General features: G+C 40.4%; 2 protein-coding genes across 4 annotated transcripts in view; one reads left to right on the forward strand and one right to left on the reverse strand.

Annotated features, from left to right (window-relative positions):
* The window catches only part of frem2b (FRAS1 related extracellular matrix 2b), a 50,252-nt gene extending 41,060 nt beyond the window's left edge, over positions 1 to 9,192 (forward strand). For both annotated transcript variants that reach the window (XM_035944763.2, XM_023262844.3), the window contains exons 16-24: positions 219 to 550; positions 2,562 to 2,754; positions 2,895 to 2,999; positions 3,367 to 3,494; positions 3,591 to 3,725; positions 4,947 to 5,073; positions 5,682 to 5,869; positions 5,963 to 6,109; positions 6,820 to 9,192. In XM_035944763.2, coding sequence (XP_035800656.2) covers positions 219 to 550; positions 2,562 to 2,754; positions 2,895 to 2,999; positions 3,367 to 3,494; positions 3,591 to 3,725; positions 4,947 to 5,073; positions 5,682 to 5,869; positions 5,963 to 6,109; positions 6,820 to 7,323 — 1,859 coding nt within the window. In that variant the 3' untranslated portion in view covers positions 7,324 to 9,192. The remainder of the gene's footprint in view (positions 1 to 218; positions 551 to 2,561; positions 2,755 to 2,894; positions 3,000 to 3,366; positions 3,495 to 3,590; positions 3,726 to 4,946; positions 5,074 to 5,681; positions 5,870 to 5,962; positions 6,110 to 6,819) is intronic.
* A 291-nt stretch (positions 9,193 to 9,483) lies between these two features.
* LOC111563676 (tripartite motif-containing protein 3-like) lies at positions 9,484 to 25,667 on the reverse strand. 2 transcript variants are annotated; one of them, XM_023262871.3, is made up of 13 exons: positions 25,513 to 25,667; positions 16,372 to 16,544; positions 15,668 to 15,908; positions 15,369 to 15,520; positions 15,061 to 15,241; positions 14,214 to 14,943; positions 13,833 to 13,936; positions 13,572 to 13,739; positions 13,301 to 13,469; positions 12,735 to 12,794; positions 12,420 to 12,490; positions 11,746 to 11,886; positions 9,484 to 11,645 (listed from the first exon to the last, which is right to left on the reverse strand). In XM_023262871.3, the coding sequence occupies exons 2-13, from the start codon at positions 16,515 to 16,517 to the stop codon at positions 11,493 to 11,495; spliced, it is 2,316 nt and encodes a 771-aa protein (XP_023118639.1). In that variant the 5' UTR covers positions 16,518 to 16,544; positions 25,513 to 25,667; the 3' UTR covers positions 9,484 to 11,492. The 2 variants fall into 2 exon arrangements, with proteins under 2 accessions (XP_023118639.1, XP_023118640.1); XM_023262872.3 differs by lacking the exon at positions 12,735 to 12,794.
* Positions 25,668 to 25,754: the final 87 nt, after the last annotated feature.

Raw genomic sequence — 25,754 nt, forward strand, 5'->3', positions numbered from 1 at the left:
TGTTAGAAATAATTTCCATCACTGAAGATACCACCTCCAAGTAGGTTGTTAGCTTGAAGCCCCTCTTGAGCTCAGAAACTCTTAAAATCCTGGTTCCCTATGTCACTAATCAACCAAATTCTTTTAATGATAACCTAATTCGGTTAGTTAATGAGTAATTGTTAATCTAGCGCTCTTGTTTTTCCACCTTCCGCTACTAAGTGAATTCCCCCCCACAGGTATGTTGCCTGTTGTGTCCACCCGGCCCCTGTCTAACTTTGAACTGACACTGAGTGCTGATGGCACCCGTGTTGGCAACCATCGCTGCTCCAATTTGTTGGACTATGCTGAGGTCAAGACTCGCTATGGCTTCCTTACTGAAGCCACCAAAAATCCAGAAGTGATCGGCGAGACTGCGCCTTACCAGTACAGCACATCCCTCAGGGGATCCAGTACGCTGCGATTCTACAAAAACCTCAACTTGGAAGCTTGTTTGTGGGAATTCACCTGCTACTATGACATGTCTGAGCTGCTCAGTGACTGTGGAGGCACTATTGGGACTGATGGACAGGTAAGCAGCCCCACCTTTGAGCTTTAGCTCACCTTTAACCCATTTTTTCATCTCTATACATGAGTTGAAATGAGTCAGTTTAATAAGGCCATCACCGCCTTTGAGGAGAGGAATGTGGACTCAGCAGTTGCTAGTCTGTTCTATAGTAAAACTTGCCCATTTTCAGTTTTAATTAATCATTTGCCATCATATTAAATCTTGCTTTGTTTTTTTAAAGATCTTAAAGCAAATACTAGCCAGTAAAGACATCAGTTATTGTTAACCTCCATGGTAATGTCTAACCCAACATCCTGCCGCCTCATTTCCTGGTTGGACCAGTTCTTGTCAAATTGGCAAGTCAATAACTAGCAGCCTCATGAAAAATCCCTATTAGTCTTTTTTTTGCTATACACACAATGTGGTCTTTGCAGATGTTTTATTTTGTGCTCGAATAAGGGGAGCTTAAGTCTTTCTCTATCCTGCTGGCACACAGGCCTTGCAGTCTTAACATTTTTTTCACCTTGAAAACTTACCTGTGGTTGACTTTCAGTTAATTAAGGCAGAGTGTTGATAAAGAAGGTCTGGAGGAGTGTAGGGGGCACATTATAGTGAGAACTTTCTCTACCATCCCTACTGAGGATTATTAATTCAAGCCCTAAAGCACCAGCAAATATATTTTGATATTGTATGTATGTAACAGGGTATATTGGTTTTTTATTATAATGGGAGTTTCTCATTTTACACAGCTTGAGGTTTATTTAATAACAAAGGCAACACCCAGGTGATACTAACCTTTTCAACAAGTGGAACTTTGTTGCCTGTAGCCACATGATGTAAATGTGAATGTGGCACTAATAAACGTGTCTTGACAAGTAAGCAGTCTCATGCCAGAGACAAGACAAACTTTACTCGGCGAGTAGTAACACCTACTGATGACATTAATCAGACTCTAATTTCTAAAAACAAAAAGGCTAAAAATATAAAAATAAGTTATTAAAAAAGATGAATGGTATCATTCTATTTAGAAGATGAATTGTATACGCCATCTGTGTTTACTGTTTAACAGAGCAAAAGACAATACGCAGATGTGTAGAACTGTCACTGGTTCAGTTTTAAGATCTGTAGGACAGGATCAATGGAAAAAGGAACAGCCTTTGTTTGCAAGTGCCCTGTGACCCAAGTGCTTCTCTAAGTGGACAGGCAGGATGACTGGACACAGCTCTGTGGAGGCTGAAGTCAGCGTCATGACACAAACCAGGGCTTAATGCCCAGCTTAACAGAACCACAGGGATCTATTAAGGCCCAGCAGGTCGTGTCAGAAGGCCATTCTGCAAATCATTTGCCTGAGCTGTCAATGCCCAGAGGCATAGACACGTCTCCACATGAACAGAGCCGGTGCAGGCAGGTACCTCTCACAGGTCAGAGGAAAGTGCAGATACCAGAGAGCACTCCGTCTGAGGACTTTCACCACTTGGAATCCTTGGACCATTTTAGAGACAGCTCTTTTAGTCAGCACTTTGAGAGAAGGAAAGTTTTTAGCAAGTCAGTCTCTCCAACAGTGGTGTATGTTACGCATTCAGGCAGTGCACTTGGTGAGAATTTTCCATTTGCTGTTAACTACACAGAGACACACATTACGATTGGAACATAGTTCATTAGCAGCTGAAATTATAAAAAATGCATTACTTCACCTGTAGCAGGAATACATTAAAACTTACTGCCGTAGATCATCAAGTGAACTTAATGATGCCTGTGTAATGGCAACATTATCAACATGACTTCCCAGTAAAATATGTTTTAAGTTTCCTCATATATGAATTGTCAAGTCCTGTAAATCTCTGGAAAAAAAAAAACACTGTTCAGACCGGAACCTACATCAACTATAATGCACAATTTTGCTCTTTATTTTGTTGTGTATTGCGTTCAGGGTGTCTTCATGCCTACGCCCTCATATCTCAGTAACAAGACTGGGTTTATCTGTGAAATTTAAATTCCAATTTGTACTGACGCATCATGTTGGTTTTCACTGCAGGTGCTGAATCTGGTCCAGTCCTACGTGACTCTAAGAGTGCCACTACATGTGTCTTATGTCTTCCACTCCCCTGTGGGAGCAGGAGGATGGCAGCACTTTGACTTGCAGTCAGAGCTGAGGCTCACATTTGTGTACGACACTGCCATCTTATGGAGAGATGGTATCGGTAGCCCACCAGAGGCAGAGCTACAAGGCAAGAGTTCAGCAGTAGTTTGTAACATGATACACAGTTAAAGAATGCTTAAATGTGTGTGTTGTGATCGCAAAATGAGATTCTCCAGAGGCAAATTAATTAACTGACCAAATTAAAGCAATCTGTCACTGTCTTTCCAGGTGCGCTTTACCCGACCAGCATGCGTATAAATGGACAGGGACAACTAGTAGTCAACTTCCGTACGGAGGCTCGATTCAGAGGCTTGTTTGTTTTTGCACATCCAGGTATAGTGTGCAGTACAGAAGAGATTTTTATATTTGTGTGTATATATATATATATATATATATATATATATATATATACACATATATGTAATAGAGTGTAACATTGAAGAGATGTAATCTAAACTTGACGTAATTTATGTTCCTGTGTTATAGGACATCATGTAGTTTTGCATAAAAGTTGAAATACACGTTTCTTTTTTAGAATGTGTTTAGTGTAGTAGAAGGTGACAGCTTTTACCTTTTATTTCTCCTTAGTTGATGGCATTGGGGTCAATTTGTCAGTTATATTTTTGAAATATTTTAGCTCACAACAGGGCATTTTGATCATTTAGGTGCAGATAATTTAACTGATGTACTTTTCCATCAGCTTCACCACTTACCTCCATGGTCATGTGTCCGGATCACCCTGGTTTAACCTTTAACCTCAGCCTTGTGAGGAATGAGCCTACGTACAGCCAGCCCATCCAGCAGTGGACATTCATCTCTGATTTTGCTGTGAGGAGACAGTTTGCTTTCCAAAAACCAGTACAATTTTTTTGGCAGTTGTTTTTTCCACATCAAATTGTCACTGAATGTAATTTCCTCTCTCAGGTGCGTGACTACTCTGGCATGTACACGGTGAAGCTGGTCCCCTGTACATCCCCTCCCGGCTTGGAGTACACCATCCCTCCCGTCTGCAATCCCAGAGAGCCTCTCACCTTCGACCTGGATATCCGCTTTCAGCAGGTAATTTCAACATCTAAAAATGTCATTTTCAGGGAAGACACTGGGGCAGCACAAGTTCAGAGTGTGGTGCAGTGGTTAGTACTGTCGCTTCACAGCAAGAAGGGTCTCCATCTACTGGTTGTCTGGGGTCTTTCTGTGTGGAGTTTGCGTGCTCTCCAGATGCCTGCATAGGGTCTCTGCAAGTGCTCTGGCTTCCTACAGTCCAAAGACATGCTTGGAAGGTTAACTGGTGATTGTGCTGTGATGGACTGACACAGGTTAAAACAGGTATAGGAAACAGGTGGATGGATGGAGGTGGGACATTTCTGATTTCTCCATTTTTTACAGACTGACATACATTTGTGTCTGGCCCTGAATAATCTGAACAAGCATGACACAGACAGTCCCAGAGATCACAAACCGCCTGTCAGAGCCTGAGATTCACCACATTTGAATACAATTTTACAAAACAATCAAAGAAAACTATTTTTGCTGATGTATGTGGCAGCTGAGGTAGCTGAGTTGCAGATATAAAGATTGCAGTTCTAGGCTTATGTGAGAAGGATGCAGTGAGCACAGTGCAGGTGGAATGAATGAATGTTGCCATAAATCGAAGTCGTGAATGACTTGACAGACAGAGGACTGGGACTGCAGCAGTACATTTCCTCTTTCCACTATTTGGTTTTCATGTCTGTCCCCATTATCCACATCTGTTGAAAAACCTCAGAAGAAACCCTCCATCTAGTCAAGTACCCATAAAATGGTAACTCTTCTCATTTACTCTGACAGAAACAAATCTCTAGTCATTGTTCTCCATTTAGTCCATTCAGCTGTACCTACAGTGTGTCTAGCTCCTGGTGCTTATTCCAATGTCTAATTAGCCCACAATCAAAGCATGATCGAGGGGAATAGGAAAGCTGGTCAAATTAATTAATCAAAGTAATGATACATCCCCATCTAAGTGAATCCCAGCTAACAGAGGTGTCTTTAAATTTCATATTTTGTCTAACCAATACATGAAACCTCCCCAGTGTTCCACCAGGAAATGCAGAAGAGCATGCAATTTCTCACATTTGCTGAGGTTCACTAATGTGTTATTCTGATTATCCAGTATGTAAATACTGAGAATGTTCCAGCTATTTGCAAATGTGAGTTTAGAATACTGTGAATTAAAAGACAAAAAAGTGCAAAATGTAACTTTGTCTTTAAATATGCTTTTTGCTGCCTTCTTTATGTTTCTAGGTTAGTGACCCGGTGGCGGCTGAGTTCAGTCTCAACACACAGATTATCTTACTGTCTAAACGGACACTCTGGCTCTCAGATGGCTCCATGGGCTTTGGACAGGAGAGTGACACTGCCTTCTCACCGGGTAAGGCACTAACACAGAGTCATGAAATGCAAGCTAAACTTGAAATTGTGTGGAAAAACTCAAGAACAACAAAAGAAAACAAGCCTCTAAAATGTATTGAAATTGAATAGAAGGCTGTGGTTGTTTTTCTTCGCACTGTTTCCTGGACGTCTCTCAGTTCCACAGATCAAAAAGAAATCCCTGTGTGATGAATATTTCTGTTGATTTAGCAGAACTGTTCCCCATTATTTTCTGACTCAACAAGATGAAAGAAAAGGAAAATGAGGCATCCATGGAGTGCCATTTTGACTACTTTCATATCTTTTCCATAAACAAACTAATTATGAGAGAGCCTGAAATGTATTTCTCTCAAAAAGGTCTTGAAAGACTTTGAAAAGTCCTTGAAGCTGCTGTCTGATTGTAGAAAGCTGTTGTTGCTGAGACTGAGAGAGCGATATAACTGGGGCTTTAGTGTTCTTCTCAGTACTGTAGCAACACATAATCGTTTGAGAGAACTATATCAGTGGACATAATAAAACCATTTTAGCTTTCAATTAAACCATCAAACTTATGCATCTGATGTGTTTCATGTGTTTTAGTATGATGAAACTGTATTTCTCTTTCTTCAGGGGATACAATTTACGGCAGAGTGATGGTGGATCCGGTGCAGAACTTGGGCAGCTCCTTTATTTGTAACATAGAGAAGGTGTTTCTGTGTACTGGAGCTGACGGATATGTCCCTAAATACAACCCCAGCAACTTTGAGTTTGGTTGTTTGGCTGATGCTCCTTCACTACTCTACAGATTTAAGATTATCGTATGTAACAAACTGATACCTCTTATCGTGTCTAATGTGTTTTGTGTCTATTCAAATCTCAGTCACGTTTTCTGTGTGATTTGGCCACCCCAGGATAAGGCCCAGCCAGAGACCCAGGCCCAGTCATTTGGTAATGTGGCTTTCAGCGCCTTCCTGGCAGTGGATGACCCTGGTGCTTTAGCTCTGGTGAGACAGCCAGGGGCAGATGGTTTCAGAATGGATTCCTCAGCTCTTTTCCAGGTCAGTGTGAAGATCCAGAAACCGATATACAACACACTCTCAAAACTTTGGTGTTCTCGTATTTCACAGTTTATTATCCCTTCCAATGGTTGTATTGTGCTGGAGTTTGCTTTTTTATTTGGCCACTTAACTCAGCCTTGCAACTTTTATGGAAGTGGTGTAAGCAGCCGCCTGTTATGTAGGAAAAAGAAACTATTGAGCTGTATAAAAAGTTACAGAAAGCAATGCTAAACTTTTTTTTTCCACTGGCATTTTATCTTTCCCCTAAGCTGAGAGAAAAAGGTTTGCCAACCAGATACTTTATGCAGCAGGGCCTTGATATGGCCTCTGATAACAGAATAATGTGTATATGTCACACTTTTTATTGAATTCAGATTTCTTAAGGTTTCTTTTTAGTAGCTAGTTTTACAGACTGGAAGAGTGCTTTCCAATAGCTGTAAATTTCTCTACTTTAGTTATCCATTGTGCTAATACATTAAAAAATACCACAAAAAAGAGTAAAATGAACCCATGATGGGGCATTGCAATAACAGTAGTTGTATTTTTGACTGTGTACGGCACATTTTATTGTGGATTTTTGTTTTTTTCATTTTTGCTTTCCTAAATGAACTCATAAGTCTCAAGAAAATGAATTAGCATCCTGCAGAAAGCTGTGCTGTAAAAATTCCCTTTGGTATATATTTAGTCAAATAATAACTTGCTTTTTCCAGGTGGCTGCAGGGAGAGAGTGGTACATACACACCATCTACACCGTTCGTTCTCGGGACAATGCTAACCGTGGCATCGGCAAGAGAAGTCTGGAATACCATGTGATGAGCCAGCACACGAATCTTCTTCCAAAGAGTCAGCATCGCCCCAGGAGATCAGCCAATGATGTGCCAGACATAATCGAGGAGATCGGTGTGAACAACAACCGTGGCACCAATATCCTACACATCGCGCTGGACCGCAGCACCCAGCGGAGGACGAGTCCAGGGAGGGAGATCTTTACCAAAGGAAACGTCCCCCGTGAGCTCAACCAGAGAGACAGTGATGACAGACTAGTGCTGATCATAGGTGTCTTTGTTGGATTGCTCCTCACAGTGCTCCTCGTCATTGTGGTGGTGTTACTGGTGCGGTCGAAGCAAGAAAAGAAAGAAGTACCGAAGAACTCCAGCAGCGCAGAGCCCATGATGACACAAGGCTCGAGCAGCAGTGACAGTTCAGAGGTCTAACTAACAGACGGACGATTGAGAGATTTAGTTGATATTTTTATTTTGCAAGTGCCTCACATTTAGATAAAAAATTGAAGATTGTGTGTGAAGCATCACAAACTTTAAGAGCTTTGATTCTATTCAGAAATCTACTTGAAATACTGCATCACTTCCACAGCCAGGGAGTGGTCTGGACTAACTAGGAGATGGACAGTGTTAGTAGCTGTTTTAGGGCACTTGTCAAGTTGTCACCTCTCACTAATTGATTGGCTTTGATGCCACTTGATCCAAAAAAAAAAGGTGTTATTTTGTTTCCAAAGGTGCTACAGAAGATGCCTCTTAACTTGAACGGCATTTGGTGTTTTGCTGAGTAGGTCAAGAGAAGCAGGATATTTTGCATACTGTTGTAATTGTTAATAGCGACCTTTCTATGTTTGGTTGCTGCACCAAGACACTGTCCACTGTTTGCTTACACTGGAAGAATCTGTCTGTTCCCAGAGAGAATGATTTGTCCTTAGATCCAGTCAGTGTGTGCCTAAGAAGTCATGGGATTTTGAGGTTTTATGATGTAAAATGTTTGTCCTGTGTGATCTTGTGCTCATGTTTTTGCATGCATTTAATTTTTTTGTATTGTAAGGTTCAAGAAAAAGGCTTAAAGACAAATGAATTGTGACAAATGTGTCTGATCTAATGTATTCCCACCTGTTTGTATTTCATAGTATATCCCATGAAAAACAGTATTTATCAGTAGCTAACTGTTATTGTTACATTTTCCCTAATATTTAGTTGGTGAAACACTGTATGAGTTTAAGACCTTATAATTGACACAAAGCACTAAATCAAATGAGAGACGTGAAACTCTTCTTGTAAAAAGAGTCTCTAGTACTGCAGCAACTTTCAAGACAGCTGGTCTGCAATGTACAGTGTAGTATAGTAATGCTTCCAGACTCACTATTTCCAAGAGGAACTGCTTTCACTCTTGGCGCAATCGGTGCACTTAGTTTCTAAGTGTTGACTACTGTACCTTTGTAGCGATAGCTGTGACTCTAAATCCCTTTTAGAACAGGGCTATGTGTTGACTGTGCTGTTTAATTTTTTTCCAATAGGTTTATTGGATTTCACTCAAAGGGAATGAAATGTTTTAACCTCAATCACCATCTTTATTGTCAGCAATGCTCTCTCTGATTCATAAATTTTAATATGTTTATTTATTTTTAATGCATTGCTGTTTTGTCACAAATCATGTACAATTATCCCTCTTTAATTTGATTTGAACCATTCTTTCCTCAAAATGTATGCCATCTTGCTTATTGTGATATGAATATACTGTAGATATAAACAGTTTGTGTGCCATGTTTGCATCATAACACTGTAAACGTAAGATGAAACATTCTACAAGCTTTCTGTTTATCAGTTTTTGTTTTTCCTCAGATCCAGGCACCAGATTGCCATAAAATCTGAATACCTCTTACTACTGTATAACCTGTAATGAACACTAACTTCATAATCACTACTTTATAAATGCCAGGTTTATTTGCAATTTTAGTTTGAAATTCAAAGCAATTCTATGCAACCTGTGATATAATACCTTCATCAAATGTTTACCCCACGTGTGTATTTTTTCCGTGCACAATTTGCTTGCTAATGTAGGTTTGACCCAGTATCAATGTACTGTGGTTGTTTTATTACACTGTAATGCTTTGACTGCATTCTGAGCTTTTTATGCACATTTATGTATGTATGTATGTACATATATATCACATATAAATATACCATTTGGATGTTTTGGGAATGGTTACTGTTAAAAATGCATACTGTATGTGCTGTAAGTATTTGTAACATAGACCAGAAGCACAACATGGTCTCCAAATAAATAATTTTTCAAGAAAACTATATGAAATTTTATGTATTTATCGGAGGCAGAATATAAATGCAAGATATGTAGGTATATTGAGATAAGTGGTGCAAGACCATAAATACTTAAGCTTAAGGTTGATCTTATTGCTCATTTCACGACTGTGAAATTTAAATTTGTACCCAATCTAAGCCAAGACCAAATAAGCCTGCCTAACTTTTTAATTATAATTTTATACTTTAATGTCCTAATTTACATGAAAAACAGATCCACTTTCATTAAGAGCAAATCAAGCATAGGGAGCAGTCGCATGCATACACAACAACTCAGTAAACCATGTGCTTTTATTACCAGTGCATATTCATAGAGAAAACAAAACTGGGTCAGGTAAAATGCTTTAGACACATCTCAAAAAGGTGAGCTTTGACTCTTGAAAGATGTCTGCGCTCCTGTTTGGCAACAACTCAGACGACAGATCAGGTGCGTGAAAAACTGCAGCTTCCTGGTTGACTTAACTGCTGTCATATCCAAGTCTTGTAGCTCAGAAAAGCTTCACACTCTGGAGTGTTAATGTTTGTGTTTGGGGGATAAGCACAGTGCTGTGGGTGGTTAAGTCAGACCGGAAGCCTGTCTCAGCTACACCTGGTCCATCTTCTGCTGTGGCACCATGTTTTCTTATGATATTACACAGAATGAACACAAGGGGGAGCAAGAGCAGCACCAGCTCTACTGGTACAGGAGTCCTTCCATTGGAGTCATGGCTTGATGTAGTGCTGGCAGGAACTCAGATCCAACGGATAAATAGCTTACAACTGTATCATAGTGAGTGGTTTCTTAAGCGTGGATGTGTTGAATAGCCAATGTCATATATTAAATGGTCATTTACAGTAATATATTTGTAACTGTTTCTTATGTGAAAGCCACAAATTAACAAAGACTGCAAACAGAATTCTTATTCCCTCCCAATCATTTCTGTGATCCTAGATCCAGACTACGCTTGTACAAATGGACAGATTTTCTTACAAAGCTCCTAAATTCCTGTTCCTGTGATAACATAAATTAAAAATAGTTCATTTTGTTCTACTGACTTTGCGATCAAATTTGGATGGATTTCCTGAGATATGCATATTATTTCTGGTCAGGTGGCAGCACTTCAATGAATAAAGCTATTAAATCATTAAAGGCAAAACAATCCTTTCATGAATCCATAGCTTATATCTAACGTTATTCTGAACAAAGAAACTTTAAAAACCGTATTTTATTTTTTTGTTATTATCTAAACTGAAAACCTAGATGAGATTATAGCTTTGAAAGAGAGCTGCCCATGTGCACAAACACTGATCTACATTTTCCAGATGTGGGTGGATACTGAATTCTGCTTTAAGGGGAAGTTTCTATAAAGGAAAAGGGAGAAAGTGTGAAGTTCCATAGAAAGAAAAAAAGCACATCAATTTAGAAAAATAATTTGTAAATGCTGAGCAAGTATAAAATAAAATAAATTAGCATTTTCATTGTTTTTCCCCTTAAAAGAACAGATATTAACAAAAATGAATATTGTGCTGCTTACATTAGCAATAAATATGACACTCTTCTTCTTTGAAGCATGTGCTGGATGTGTTTTAAAAGCACACTCTTTTACAGCTGCCATACACGTGTGAAATCTGGAAATCCTTGACTGCTGCACTCTGAAGAGCCAAAAGGCTGTGTTTCAAAATCATAGCACATACATACGGAGTGATCTAATATACACAATATACATTTATGTATATACAGTACATACAGCAAATCAATGCACAGATGGTGGTGACATTTTATGTGAGATGTTAGTAAATAAGGGAATTTTACATTTCATTGCTGGAGAAGCATAGCGCTGTTCATTTCACTGTAAGCATTAACTAGTTCATGAGTAAAGCAACTGATAGGTACATTGTGTTGTTGCCTACAGGCAATGAGATAAAAGAAAATTTCATGCATCTGGACAAATTATGGCTGATTAAATACTTCAGTCTATCTTCTAACCTGTCTGGTCTCGCAGAAAGTGTGGTTTGATAATACCATCAACAGCGTATATCACACAAAAATGTTTTTGCACGTTCTCCAAAACCGGTCCATAAGCTTTATGTCATTACTTGTCCCAAGGACGCTACATCTCTCAACTTCAAATTCAACTTTCAATACACATCATAAAGGTAAAGTGAGGTGACATTTAATAATATCCTGGAAATCAGTTGATGTGCACATCAAAAGGCTGTACTGGAAATATCATTGCACCCTGTGGAATACATTGGTTGTGTCGTCAGTGCTCGCGTTGGTGATCTAGGCTGTCTCGGGGTCTCTACTGCAGGTAGCGGTAGACCTTAAAGCAGTGGTTCCCAGAGTCTGCCACTGCCACATGACCATCAGATGTGAGGGCCAAGCCCTGGGGGCCATAGAGCGGGTCAGCTGTAGTGTTGATGTAGGACAGGAAGGACCCTGAGCTGTCGAACACCTGAGTAGTTACACAGCATAGAAGCACAGGTTGGGTGAGTGACTGATAGATGATGAAATCTTTCTCTACATTTAGTGACATATAGTTTAACTAAGCTGACCTGGATGCGACTGTTGCCCCAATCAGCAACAATGATATTTCCATTGGCGTCCACAGCCACACCTGTTGGAGCGTTGAACTGGCCGTTCCCTTCTCCATGGGAGCCAAATTTAAACAGGAACTCCCCGTCCGCATTGTACACCTGTCAGGGAGATTAAACATAAGAGACAACGGGAGGATGACGCCGTCACACGTAATAAAAATATGTAAACAAACATAGGATGCAAAGCATATTGCTATAAATATTTGAAACAACACAGCCAGTCAGCCACAACAGCTGTGTACCCTTTGTTTCCTGTTTTGTGAAATTTATGATTGGCTCAGTTTGCCTTTTCTTATTTTATTAAAAATGAGTGATTTTAAACTGGACTTTATCTTTATTGTTAGACATGCACCACTGACAAGGCTAGCAATATGATTGTGGGAAAAAACACGGGAGAAAGAGCAGCCAAGTTAACCATCAATAGGCACGTCTTTCAGATTAATCAACTTGTTATAAAAAAAGAAGAGGAAGGCAGCACAAAGCAAAGAAACTATGGGAGAGGTTCGCTACAGGTTTGGCAAGATAAACTGGCACTGCTTGATATGTTTTCCTCTAAAGGATTTATTCACAATACTTCCAGTGCAAGTTTGCTACAATAACTTATGCGGACATACACTTGCAACACACCATACCTTGACTGAATGGTTATGGAAGTCTGTTACCACAATCTCATTTTTGTTATTTACAGCCACAAAGTGAGGACCTGAAAATAGCAGAGGAGACAGAGAAGGAAATAGTAAAGATGAGTCATCCGTGGCTTTACGACATACGAGAGGAAGTTCCACACTATTTTTGGACTTTGAAAACAAGAGACAAAGTGGTCACAGAGAGACTCTGACAGTGGATGTGGGACAATATGTGAGACAGGACAGAGCTGATGCATCAACATATAAAAAGAACAAAGATTTATTTTCTTAGTTCACACTCACAGTGAATTAATTACTTACTGAAAACAGGGCCAGATTTACTAAGCTTTGTTTCCAGTGCAATGTTTGCACCACTTTTCTCTAAAAGAAAAGAAAAGGCCCAAGTGAGAAGTGAAATTGAAAGAACCAGTGAGTACAATTGAAGCCCCATCAGTGAGGGATTCCAGTAACACAAGCAACTTATTGTTCCCTCGAAGTCTGAGTGAGAGGCAAGGACAATCATCGCATGTTCTACCAGAATGATTGAGTGCATGTTTACAGTTTGAGGTAATCAGTGCACAAATGAAAATAAAACATTAACAGTGTATTGAAATGTAGATTTAAGTAAGCAGCTATACATGCCCACATTAGTTTGACTGTGAAATAAAGGGTGTATAAAAACATGCTGATCAATTAATAAAATAAATTTGTAAAAATCAACATTCCTGTGAAGAAAAGTAAATAAAATCTGTAAATCTGGCCCAAACACATGCCCTGATACATGAAGATTCAACATGTGTGAATTTCTGCCTCTTCCTGTAATAGATATTCATAGTAAAATTATAATACAACTATAATACTGTTGGTTGCTTGCAACGGCACAATACCTGCAAAGTGTCTGTCTGATGTTCCTCTGGCTCCAAACTTGGTAACCAACTTCCCATTTGATTGGAAGATGAAGACACAGCAGGCCTTATTATCAACTGTGATTATATGTCCATTTTTATCCACAGCCACACCTTTGGGTCCCATCAGTCTTCCTGCCCCAATTTTATTCTGTGACAACCAAAGGTGCAGTTTGGTCATTTACTGATTTCATTTTTCATTTTAAGGGATTGTAGTGAAAACATTTGTCTTTTCCTGGCTGAGATCACTCACCTTGAACTTGCCATCTGAGGAGAAGATGCTAATCCATCTATTGTCGTAGTCAGCTACAATGATGTCACCGTTCATGTCCACTGTGACCCCTGTGGGGCGCTGTAGCTGCCCTGGTGACCGACCTCTTACCCCAAACCTCATCTTAAACTGTCCGTCATTGGAGAACACCTAGAAAAAGAGGAAATTCAGTTACTCCCAAATCTAAGGAATGAAATAGTTCAGTACGTTGCTTTGCAGCTCAAAGAAATAAAAGACGGCGACCTGTATACATTGGTTGTTGCTGTCTGCCACCACAATCCGTCCATTACTGGAGGTTGAGATGCCTTGAAGGTTAGTGAATTCTCCTTTATCTCGCCCTCTCGTTCCTGTAATATCAACAAGACATCAGTGTACTTCAGTACTATGTATGTGTGAGAAGTTGTTTTGCATTTTGCTTGCAATATTTCTTGATAAGTTTAGATTTTATTTTGCATTTGATAGTTCAAAAGAAGAATTTTTGTGACACTAAAACTAAAAACTCTGCATCATCAGGTACTCAGACTATCCAGGGATATGACTCAGTGTGTGCTCTAGAGAAAAACATCACGCAGCTCAGTCAGCGGTTACTATAATTAACAACAGAACTTGGAATTATTCACACACCAACTCTGTAGATCAGCTCGTCCTCTATTGGGTTTTCCTTTTTCTTGGTGGTGCTGTACATGCTGGAGGGCCTGCGCACAGCCTTCTGTCGAACATGACCTCCTCCTCCACTTGGGGACTTCACTCGTCTCTTCACGTCGTCTGGCGACTGCAGGACATCTGAAGGTTTGACGCCACGCAAACGGAACGGACTCCCCCTCACAGGCTGTTCATACAGCAGCAGAGAGAAGGTGAATTCTCCCTCAGAGCGGAGGGTATATCCAACCTCGTAGGTGCCGTTCTTGTTATCCACCACCTCAGCTTCAGTGCACGCTCCATCTGCAGAGACAATCTCTGCCCTGAGAGCAGCATTACCAGTTTTCACTAATTCTCCATCCTTGTCTTTGGTGGTCACTGTGATGGTGGTGTGCTGGCTGACCAGTGCATGTCGCAGGCCTTCACCGGTGGCAACACTCGTATGGCCAACAGCCCCCGTTGTGATCAGGACTCCCAGATTCTGGATGGAGCGCCTCAGTCCGTCTGTCTCTACCTGGCATTCCAGGTGTCCATTTTCATGAGGGTATTCAGGAAAGCTGTGTCGCGCCAGAGCACTGACTCGCTCACCCATTTGTTTCTGGACCAGCAGGACCTCTGTGGCACTGCCATGGCTCAGGGCATGCTCTGTGAAGCTGCAGCTGCTCTGAATGTTCTCTTTGCCCTGAAGCAAAGACGTCAGCTGGGCTTGAAGAACCTAAAAATGCCCAAAGAGACAGAGGCACACAGTAAATGCTTGTACAGTAGACTGTGAAATGTGGAACATTATGGATTTTTTTCTCTCATTAAAAGAAAAATCAAGAAGACCTCTGACCTTCTGCTTGGTGCTGCAGATGTTTTCCACCTCAGTAATGAGAGCAGTCTTGCGTTGGTGTAAGGCCTTCTCAAGCTCATCAAAAGTATTACTGATTTCAGTCACTGCCTCATTTTTCCTATCTGTAAGCTGCTTGGATATCTCATTCACCAGCTCAATGGCAGCTGTCAGCTGAGGTAGTCTGACAGAAGAAAGAGAGACACAAGATAAAATGTGCAAATCAGCATTCTTTATTCTTCCAATATTTTCAAGCTCTTCCAAAAGCAATCATGTAATTTATTGTGCATTAAGGCACTGAAAATCAATACCTGTTGCGCACAGCATCCAGCTGATTTTTAAGAGCTGACTTATGCTGCTCCAGCACATCCCTCAAAGGAACTGTCACATGTTCCCTGTGCTCTCCCTCTGTGCACTCCAGACACATGGCTGTTTCACATGACTCGCAGTAAAACTCCATCACCTGCAGGTGGTGCAGTGGAGCACAAGACAAGTTAACATATTAACACATATTAATAAGATCTGATGACAGAGGACAGTATTTTAATGAATTTGTAGTTGATCTGTGGTATATCTGGCCTACTATTTAACACATTTTGTTTTGGCTTACCTTGCCCTCGTGGTTGGGGCAAGAAAGGGGTTGACAAGTTGTAGCTGCATTGGCTGACTCAAGAACACTGCATGCCTCAGGTCGGCTGCACTCTGGATCTCGCTGTAACACCTCCATTAGGTTTGTGATGAAGAAGTTGTTCTGCAGGGCTGCCACACCCTTTTCTGGCAAGATAGAAGTCTGTCTGCATACTGGACAGGACAGTGTCAAAGACTGGGGAGGGATGTAATTCTGCAGACATCTACAATGAGACGAGATGTAAAGGAAATTCATTAGTGGGATACAGTTGTGATTAAGTACTCTAGCAGCACGAACTGTGGAAATCGGCCCTTGCTGCCAACAATGCTGTGCCATAAAAAAGGCTGTCCGTTTTTCTTGTGGTCGAGTTGAGACTAGCTAGAACCTTACATCATGCAGAAGCCACAATGATGAGAAAATAGAGGGATTTTGGTGATTTTAGGTCATTACACTTAATTTTCACCCAATTCCAGTATATTTTTTACTAACATACTTAAAAGCTGTTTTATTTTTGCTACAAAGTGTTTTATGTTGCCTACCATTTTCTTTTTCCCCCCATTGCATTCTCTTCTCTTTTTAATTGTCTGTTTATCTTTTTACTGTCATATCAATATTAGTCAGTCACTGGTAAAGCACATTATATAAGGTCCTATACAAATAAAAACAGAATGTAATTCAGCGCTTACTTTTCACAGAAGGTGTGCAGGCAGGGAAGAACCTTGGGGTTGTGATAATGATCCAAACAGATGCTGCAAACCAGGAACTGCTTGTCTATCTGCCTGACCACAGGGCTGGTGCTGCCGGTCTCACGCTTAGCCATAGTGACAGACATTCAAAGAGGGTACAGGAACCAGTTAACCTGCACATGTGGGGTGGAAGAAACAGGTGAAAGGTCAGGAAAGCCTTGAAGAAACATTCGAACAGGGTGAGGAGGGCGTATTCGCTTCCTTAGCAAAGGAACGAATGAGTCACAATGCTGTACACATTATAAAACCTCATCTACGTCCTGTGTGCTGCTTGCAGTTTATGCTCCCCCATATCAAACTGGGTCAGTAGTAGGAACTTCTTACCCAGAGGTTGTTTGACTTTATAAATGAAAATTCTGATCAGGTTAATGCGGTGGAAAAATGAAAACACGTGATCGACACCACAGGGTAAAACTCTCAGCAAACACAACTACGCTGTCTAGAAGCCAACATGTCCGTGCTTACACTGGTGTTTGAAGTACAATATATGTGTATATAAATATGCTGTTAACAGAAATGGCTTGGATACGTCTTGTGTTTCATTCCTGGCAATATTTCCCTGCACACCGTGGCATTAATTAACTTGAATTCCAGATGAGTGGATGCCTGCTGGCTCTCTGTTCAGATGGCTGAGTTGCTGTTACATGAAATTGTATCAGTGGGTCAAGCTCAGATTAACTCAGTGTGCCAATGATATGTTGTACATCTGTCATATTGTGCATAAGCGCATAAAGGATTACATGAACCACTATAAACACAGACATGCTGCTTTAATGTGGTCACTGCTTACAAAAGAATCAATCTTCATTTCAAAAAAGGTCCAGTCATTTGTTGTGCTTATTTGTCTTGCAACGTTAGTATGGCTGTTCAACTTAACTGTGTACAATTAGAAACTATTAAGTCCTCTATTTCTACAGTGTACATCAGGGAACCTCAGTATTGTAGAAAATGCCATTAATCAGTGCCTCCTTTAGTTTCTTTTTAATATTTCAATTTAGAAGGGGAGTGCTAATATTAAATTCAAACAGTGATGTCTAAGAAACAGTTTAGCATCAAAAATTAGGACAGTAGATAACAGGGAAAACTTGTACAAAAGGATTTAATTTACAGATTCAAATAGAAAGCAGATAAATCAAAAATAAATTCTGAAAATTGGAGTGCATGTCCCCATAGAAGCTAAGAATGTTGGCTTATAATTAGACCTAGACACAGGTGTTCTGTATGTTTGCTTTTGTGTGTTTTTATTGCAACACCAACATCCTGCCTGATTAAGTCCTGAGGATGTGGTAGCTTTAATACAATATAAAATCAAGGATGATCAGCTACATCTTAAACACTTTGTGAAAGGCTCTGAGTCTTGTTGGCTCGGGGAGATTTGCCTGATTTAATATCTGGCACAAATGCCACTGGAAACTTTCATCTTCTGGAGAACACTCTGGAAATCAAAGATCCCTGAAAAATATTGTGTGAAATATGCTGAAAACCAGTTCCGGAATAATATAAAATCAAAGAAATACAAAAATGAAAAGGTTCACTCTGTGCTAGTGGTGATATAATCACAGCGAGAGCATTGAAATGTGACATCTGTACTTGAACTGCAGATCTCACAACCGTCGTGTTTGACTTGATTCAATTGCAACTTCAAAGAAAACACCTAGATGAAAACCTAAAATAAGAACATATCCAATTCTTGTCCTAAAACTGTCTTGTAGATCAGAACCTGGTATGTCATCACTGAATGCAGAATGTTATTGTATAGTTACTGATGATGAATATTAGTTCAAAGAAACTGAATCTTCATGTGGATAAAGATATTAATATAAAAGCAACACCCAGTTTATTCGATTACATTGGACACAGACAAACCGTGATTAAATTTAACTGAGACTCACTACTAGTTTAAATGTTGCATCACTGAATTGTTAATAGTCCAGCTTAAACTGCCCTCTGAGCCTGACCTGGGATGAAGCGAATTATCAGGCCTGGGTCTCACCAAACACCAAAAGCTTCCCATTCTGTCTTTAAGTGCTGAGCAGTACCTTGACAAATATAGCTAGGCCTCTTTTCTTTGAGAGTAACAAGAGGAAAGAGGAAGCTTTTGCCACTCCCCAAATTCCTTCTGGTTCCTTCCCTTGACTCCTAACAGGCTGACTTCAGGAACCACCTGTCTGTGTGTCCGTGGGGAAATGGGTGGAAAATTCACGGTGAGCTGTGCAGGCCTCAGAGGCAGCTGTCCCTCTGCAGCACAGAGCAGAAAGCTCTAACAATGGCATTCCAGCTCTGCTCACAGCTCAGCACCCCACATCTCATCCCCTCCCCTCATCTCTTTTCCTTCTTTCTATTATTCTGTCATTTTTTCTCCACTCTCTCTGTCTCTCTCTCTCAAGCACATAAATGCACTCATAGCATCAGCAGGCCTGATCTCAGCCACAGGAATCTTGCAGATGGGGCTTTTCTCAGGCACCCTGGCTCCATTGTTGCTTCTTCCCAAGTGATTAGAAGGCCTACTGACTAAGGAGCTCTGCTGAGCCCTTTCACTGTCCACACAACAAGCTCTTCCCCAACCCTCCGTGCCTCCCCCTTCTCTCGTCTCCCCACACAGGCCCTCCCTTCCCTGGGCCGTCTTCCCTTTACATGGACTGTGAATTGTAGCAGCTGAACAGTGACATCAGGAGGTAGCTTGATGAGCCAAAGCCTTCAGGCTCCTCCCTGTTTGGCTGGCTGGCTGGCTGGCCGCTGCCTGTAGGATTGCAACAGTCTCCCCGCCCTTCACTTCCCTTCCTCCCTTGCCTGTCTGTTCCCTCAGCAGCCCTCCTCGGCCCAATTACTCCCACTTGCCTCACCACAGAAAGAGGATCTTTCTTTAAAAACAGTCTCTGCCTGACAGAAGCCCTTAGTAGGTGTGCATATACTTGAAAGAAAAGCAAAATGATATGAGAAAAAATGCAAGGCAATAAAACCAGAGAAGGCGAAAAGAATGTCAGTGAAAAAATTTCGGATGGTTTAAGTGTGTAAATTTACAAGCTATCGTTAAAAGCTTTAATGGGCTCTTTCATTCCTCGCCATGCATACAGTAACACCTTAAACAGATATAAATTAATCCATGAGTTGAATTATTTCACACGTCTGATAGAAATATACACATAGCAACAGTGACAATGGAACACAGGCTGGGGACATGCAGTATACTATAACGTTTAAGGAAGCATGTGATCCACCACAAGGCTTCGTCATGGGAAACATATGATCAGCAACTTCATACACATCAGCTCAGCTATTCCTATCAGTGTGCATTACTGTTTGCTTTCCTTGTATCTGTCATGGGCGAACATGTTGCCCGCAAAATGTGAATGTTTGCTAATTCAGCTGTTTGACTGCGAAGCATCATTTGCCACTCTCACTCTGTATTACAGTTAAGTGGCTTAATGTCCTCCTGCAGGGGCAGTCCCTGTCTGCCATCTGGATTAACGTGTCTCCCACATTCAGATGACACCTTCATGCCCCTGTCAGGTCAAATCTGACTTCAGGTAAATGCTTAATGTGCACATAAAATAATAAGGGCAGCCATTGCTTGTCCATAGACCAAGCAATACAGAGGTGTTCCATCCTTGAGGTGAGTTGTTTGAGTGCTAAACACCTCTGTCCTGACGGCAGCCAGGGACATCTAATATGAATAGTTTAATTGGATTTCAGCAACATGAGCCCACATTCAGAGAAAACATCGCTCTCTGCTTAATCTGTTTGGATTTTGTCTGCTGGTAGTTAGGGCAGGTAGCCATGCCTTACTCTTCACTGTTCTCATACAGTGCTACTTGTTTTTGTTGCTGTGATTTGTCAGCTAAATTGAATACAGTCCTGTAAAGTTTTCTGCAAATCATCACTCTGAGGTTTTCTGTCCTTTGTAACACAAAAAGCAGTGACTCATGTCTGCTAGTCCATTTCCTACTTCGTACAGGGAAATGAAAAAAAAATATGGTTTTTTTTTGCCTTGTGACTAATGGATGAAATGAGTGATGCCATCTTTTCTGAAGGAGAAAACATCCCATCCCAAAAATGTCAAACTCAATAGATGACCTACTTGTCTCACCCACTATTTCTTTTTTTTAATTATTTGAGATGTCATAGAATTTATGGAAAATATGATCTCTTATTGAGTCAATCAGACCACTATTATATCGTGAGCCCATTAAATTCACTGACTACCACAAGTATTTAATGAGTAATTATAAGTTTCAACATCCTATATTCAAGTATTCAGTTCATGAAAATCAATCCAAGCGATATAATTTCCTGCTAAACTGGTTTTTGTAAAGAATGTGGCAGAAAGAAGTATTTATTAAAATATCTGTGGATTATCCAGAATAACTAGGACAAGGTTTGAGAAAGATTTTTTTGCTGTTGGGTTTTGTGTCCAATGCTTTGAGCCCAACACATGAAATTACTTTCACTGTGTTTTATGGGGTTTGGAACAGAAAAAAAAACTTGCCTGATAAAACAATATTGTCTGTTTGACTCAATACCTGGGTTGGGTATGGTCACTAATCACATATTAAAATAATACATATTAATATAATAAAGTATATTCTCATTATATAATAAATTATGCAAAATCACATATTAAATAATACTGTATCTATATGATATGATTACACTGAAAGTTGATAAACGATAAAACAATAAAAGGGAAACTAGCCCTTTAAAAAGGCTGTAATTTGTAGATTCTTAATATCATTCCTTAACTGTGACTATTCAGGATTCCAGGATGTTTGTGTGTCAAGGGTCATAAAAAGCATGTTCCTCTTCCCTTCCTTTTCCCTCGTTTCAGTAAGAGACAAATACCTTTTCTCACAACTGCATCCAGCATTTTAAGTCTCTGTTTTAGTCTGGTTCGATCTACTTTTTTGCACCATTAGCTGAAATAAGGTCTTTTGAAGATGCGTTACAGCAGAGAAGAGAATTCAGACAGTTTATTTCAGCAGCTGCCTGTTTGCTGAACCAGCAAACATTGGCAAAAGCCTCAATGTCCTGAGGTCAGAAGTTTAGGCTCTTGATGATGTGCTCTCAAGATTGTGTTTAAATATAGACTGTAGTTTATGTTTCCAACCACATCTGTTGTGCTCTGGTTCTTGTGTCACAACGCAGTGATTGCTCCTAGGCTCTAACCACTACTGATTTTGTTAAATTTTAGGAAAGAGTCTGTATGTTTTGACTAAGAGAGAAAGAAGAAGGAAAACTTCAAGTCAGAAAGACAGCTGCTGTGTGTCAGAGACTTTAAGGGAGCTTTGCCTCAGGGACTTTTCTGGAATTACATAATAACAAAATATTTGAACTGTTCTCTACATTACTGTCAACGTCATACATCAGCTGCATTGCTGTAAATATCTTATTTGGTTGCGATTTAGCTATCATTACTCTTTCAAAAGAATTCAGAAATTTCCTGAGCTTTTCTTGTTTCACTAAGTAGTAAATCATAAAGCAAATAGGAAACCCTAAACATGATCATTACGGCAATAAGCAGACATCTGATGGAATCTAATTCAGACAGAGGTCAAGCCTGACGGACTACCCACGCTACCAATAACATCCTAGAACCCTTGTGCTGTTCAGGACAGCAAGGCTGATGTAGACCTGAGAATGAGATGTCCAGGCCATCATATTTCTGAAGGTACATTAGGGGGCTGCTGAGGGGTCAGCAGGGGTGCCCGGCTCTGCGATGACTCATCAATCATTATTCACACAACACTGAAACTTCTCCTCAAACTAACAAGCTCCCCTTACACCTCACTGCATCAGATGAAGGAATCTGTCTCACTGCATCACTTTCTGTCAGAACGGTCCTAGCAGTGGGTTTCACATGATGAAAGAAAAACAGTCTGTGGCGTATTTTATGAGGCTTTTGAGAACAGTAGACTCGACAAAGGACACAACTATTTAAACCACTGCTATTTGTATTATGCTACATTGTTTTCACTGTGTTCATCTTAGGCACAAATGGACTCACCGTTTATATTTTTGTTCTTTTTATTTGATTTTTATTCTTTTATGCTTGCCTGACTCAAAGTGCATAGGAATCAACAAGCATAGATAACAAAGGCCTGACTCAAATTTGTTGAGTCTGTGCATGACCAGTATTGAAAATATGTAGAAATAACTCTGTAAACTCATGTTAAAAGCAATTAGTTTTTGAACTTCTGAAAACTAACATTGTACTAGTCAATTATCTTTATTGTCTGTAGATATTAGAGAGATAAGGTGCGACAGCTAATGAGAGGCGATGAGACACTGACCACATCGTGTCAGGAGATATCTTTGTCTCCCTGTGGGCACACTATCACAAACATTGGCAGAAGACAATGCGGCATGCAGGCAGTGTGTCTGCAGGCACAACATACACTGCAGATTTCACAAAAGGTCGATCAGTGCACAAGCAGTGCCTGCAATGCTTATTCACCTGCAGTAAGACATACGGAGTGACTGTGTGTGTCATACTGTGACTCCAATGGTCACAAAACGTCTTGTACATGTCATCCTGTGTATTCGCACCAGCAATATTTCACTTAATGATTTGATTACTAGGGGCCAGTCTATGCTCTGTGAAGCAATAATGGTGCTGCAATTGGTTAACAAAAGATAAATGATGGACTGACTGTGATTTTAGCTTGACAGATTGTTGAGCAAAACAAATGGTTTGATGAAAAACACCATGTATCTGCTAAATGGTCTTTAATAAGCAACTCTATCACAATAGAGAAAAAAAGCACACTATTTTTGATTGCTAAATTGAATATTGGGATTTGTGTTGCATTGAGTGTACCTGTATTGACACGCAAGGCTTTGCTATCTTTATCAATCTTGTAAAATATTTAAAAATGGCTGTAACTTCGTAATTCCTGGAAACACTTCATCACCTACATTAATTTTACCTTTCTATATTGCCATATAGTCAGACATTTAAAAGGTATACTGCAAATACGGAAGGATTGACATTTAAGTTCAGTTGCTGAAATTTTAAAGATGAAATAAATCATCATTCCTGTATCTCTACATGCGATGATGATGATGCTTTTTCTTGAAATTATTGATGTAAAGCTTAGACTTAAAAAATATTTCTCTGCAGCCTCATGAAGTCTCATCTAATATTCAGTATATCATGTTTGATGGAACTGCATCCCACTTGATGAGGTTAGGGTAGACTCATGAAGCCTCATGTACAGAGCTAAAAGGAAATAAACATCTACTAGTGAAAGTAGTGCTAGTGAAAATGACCTGGACAAGGGGTTCAATCTAATCCATCTTAAAGGAGGGCAAAATTACAGTCTATTGACTGACTCTGATCAATCGTCAGTGTAGAACTAGAGGACACAGAATATTTGAACAGAACGCAAATAAACTGACTGTGACCTTTAAAAGTACATTATTGTTTCTTACTTGTTGTCCTTGTTTGTGGTTTATTATCCAGAGGTAATGGAATTATATAGTTAATCTAAAGCTACAATCTTTTATTGATAATTGTCCTGTATTTTCTCACAGGCAAATATCAGAGCTAATATAATAAAATATGGGATCTATCATAAGCTGCAGTAAAGTTTATTTTGCATGGGGTTTTCTACAGACCTATTCATAACAAGTACGAATGGTTAGAAGGGCTATTAAGATCATTTTTAGATCATTATTTTCAGATGAAGCTGAGTTCAATTGTATTTAGTTTTTACCATGTGATTTTAGTGGTTATGTTCAGAAAGCAACCACGGTAGAATTTCCTGCCATGGGCATAATTTAAATTGTGATATAGCCTGAAAATCATTTAATAACAGATCAGACTCAACCTGCACTCTTTACCAATCTGCCTATCTTCTCATTTGGGTGAATGAAGAGGGGAATGATCTGATAAACATTATCATTAATAAATCACTGCCACACGTGTGCCTTCGATCAAATTAGTATTCAAAGGTCGTGGTCACTTCTACCCTACAGTTGGAGCTCTGTTCCTGGTAGAAAACGTTTGGACATTACTTCAATCTTTACAGGGACGTGTTGAAACAATTCAGCCTGTACTAGCACTGTAAGGCCGGGATAGCACCCTTGATTGCTCCCTTGCTGTCTTGCACATGCTGCTGGCCTGGTATACCTAATGAAAACTGACATAATCTGACACTCCCAGCCGATGCATGCAAAGTGACTGAAACGCTACAGTCCTGACGCAGGCATGGAGCCCCTGCTACGAATCTGCCCTCTGGCGCAGCATCCAGGACCGTCTGCAACCTCCCTGTGACCCAGTGCAGTCAGCCAGCATAGCAAAAACCAGCCCAACACCTCTATCAGCTGCACACGTCAAAAGTAACTTTTCAGGTAGTTTTACACAATGATGGGCCATCTTCCTGAACAGCATGTAATCAATACAGAGCCACGGTACCATCAGCTCCCAGTCTAGGCCAGAGGTGTACAAAATGATGCATTGCCTGGTGCTGTTGCTGCAGTATAGTGCAACACGAGGAGTCACAGAGTGACATAAGCAAACAACATGCTGATTCACATGTGGCTCACATAGCTTCCCAGCAGCACACCGCATACATATTCAGATCAGAAAACCAGTGAAAGATCACTAATCCTCTAAACAAAAGAGTGTGTATGCTTGATTACAGAGCCCAGCCCTGAGACTGCAGCAGAGATGCCCACCTGCTACAGAGCCGGCAGCCAGCCGGCTGCCAGCTAGGAGCTAAAATGGAGAAGTGTGTGGGCTGGTTGATGAAGCAATACAGAATCAGAGCAGCAGAGTATTTTAGTGCAACAGTTGCTTTTAATCGAGCCTGGAATAAAATCCTTCTACTTAATGTTTTCCATTGAAAAAAACAAAAAACTGAAAATACAAAACATAACAAAAGAGAAGACATCATGGTTATTAATTACATCCCCTCTGTGATTTACCAATGCACAGATGCTGGTTGGGATGGAGTAATCAATTATTCATCTGCTCCTCTCCCAGTCATTGTATTATTGAGGAGTCCAGATACAGGCACAAACAAGATGAGAAAGCAGAAATACGATACCATAAAAAGAAGTGAATGTCCAGACTGTACTCACATGAATTCCCAGCAGGAGGGACTGGAGTGTCAGCATTGCAGGCCGGAGAGAAAGCCTCCCATTGTCAGTGTCCCAATCCTCCACAACAGAATGCACGGACAGGGCGACAGAAAGGAAAGGGCAGGGTCTGTCTGGGAGAAGAAGGGGACAGTAAGGAAGAGGACAAGGGAAGGGAGGAGATTAGGGGAGTGGCTTACACGTAGCATTGGTCAGATGTCTGATGGGAGGAGCTGAAGAACCCA

Source organism: Amphiprion ocellaris, chromosome 7 (assembly GCF_022539595.1).
Source record: "Amphiprion ocellaris isolate individual 3 ecotype Okinawa chromosome 7, ASM2253959v1, whole genome shotgun sequence".
Lineage (NCBI taxonomy): Eukaryota > Metazoa > Chordata > Actinopteri > Pomacentridae > Amphiprion > Amphiprion ocellaris.

Bases quoted from the DNA above. Each gene is read 5' to 3' on its own strand.
- LOC111563676 (XM_023262871.3), bottom strand. From the start codon at position 16,517: ATGTCTGTCACTATGGCTAAGCGTGAGACCGGCAGCACCAGCCCTGTG. The intron at 13,937-14,213 runs GTGTGTGAATAA...TTGATATTACAG, and splicing joins CGAGCTGATCTACAGAGTTG to GAACGAGAGGGCGAGATAAA. The intron at 12,491-12,734 runs GTAAGTAATTAA...TGCTATTTTCAG, and splicing joins TAAATCTGGCCCTGTTTTCA to GTCCTCACTTTGTGGCTGTA.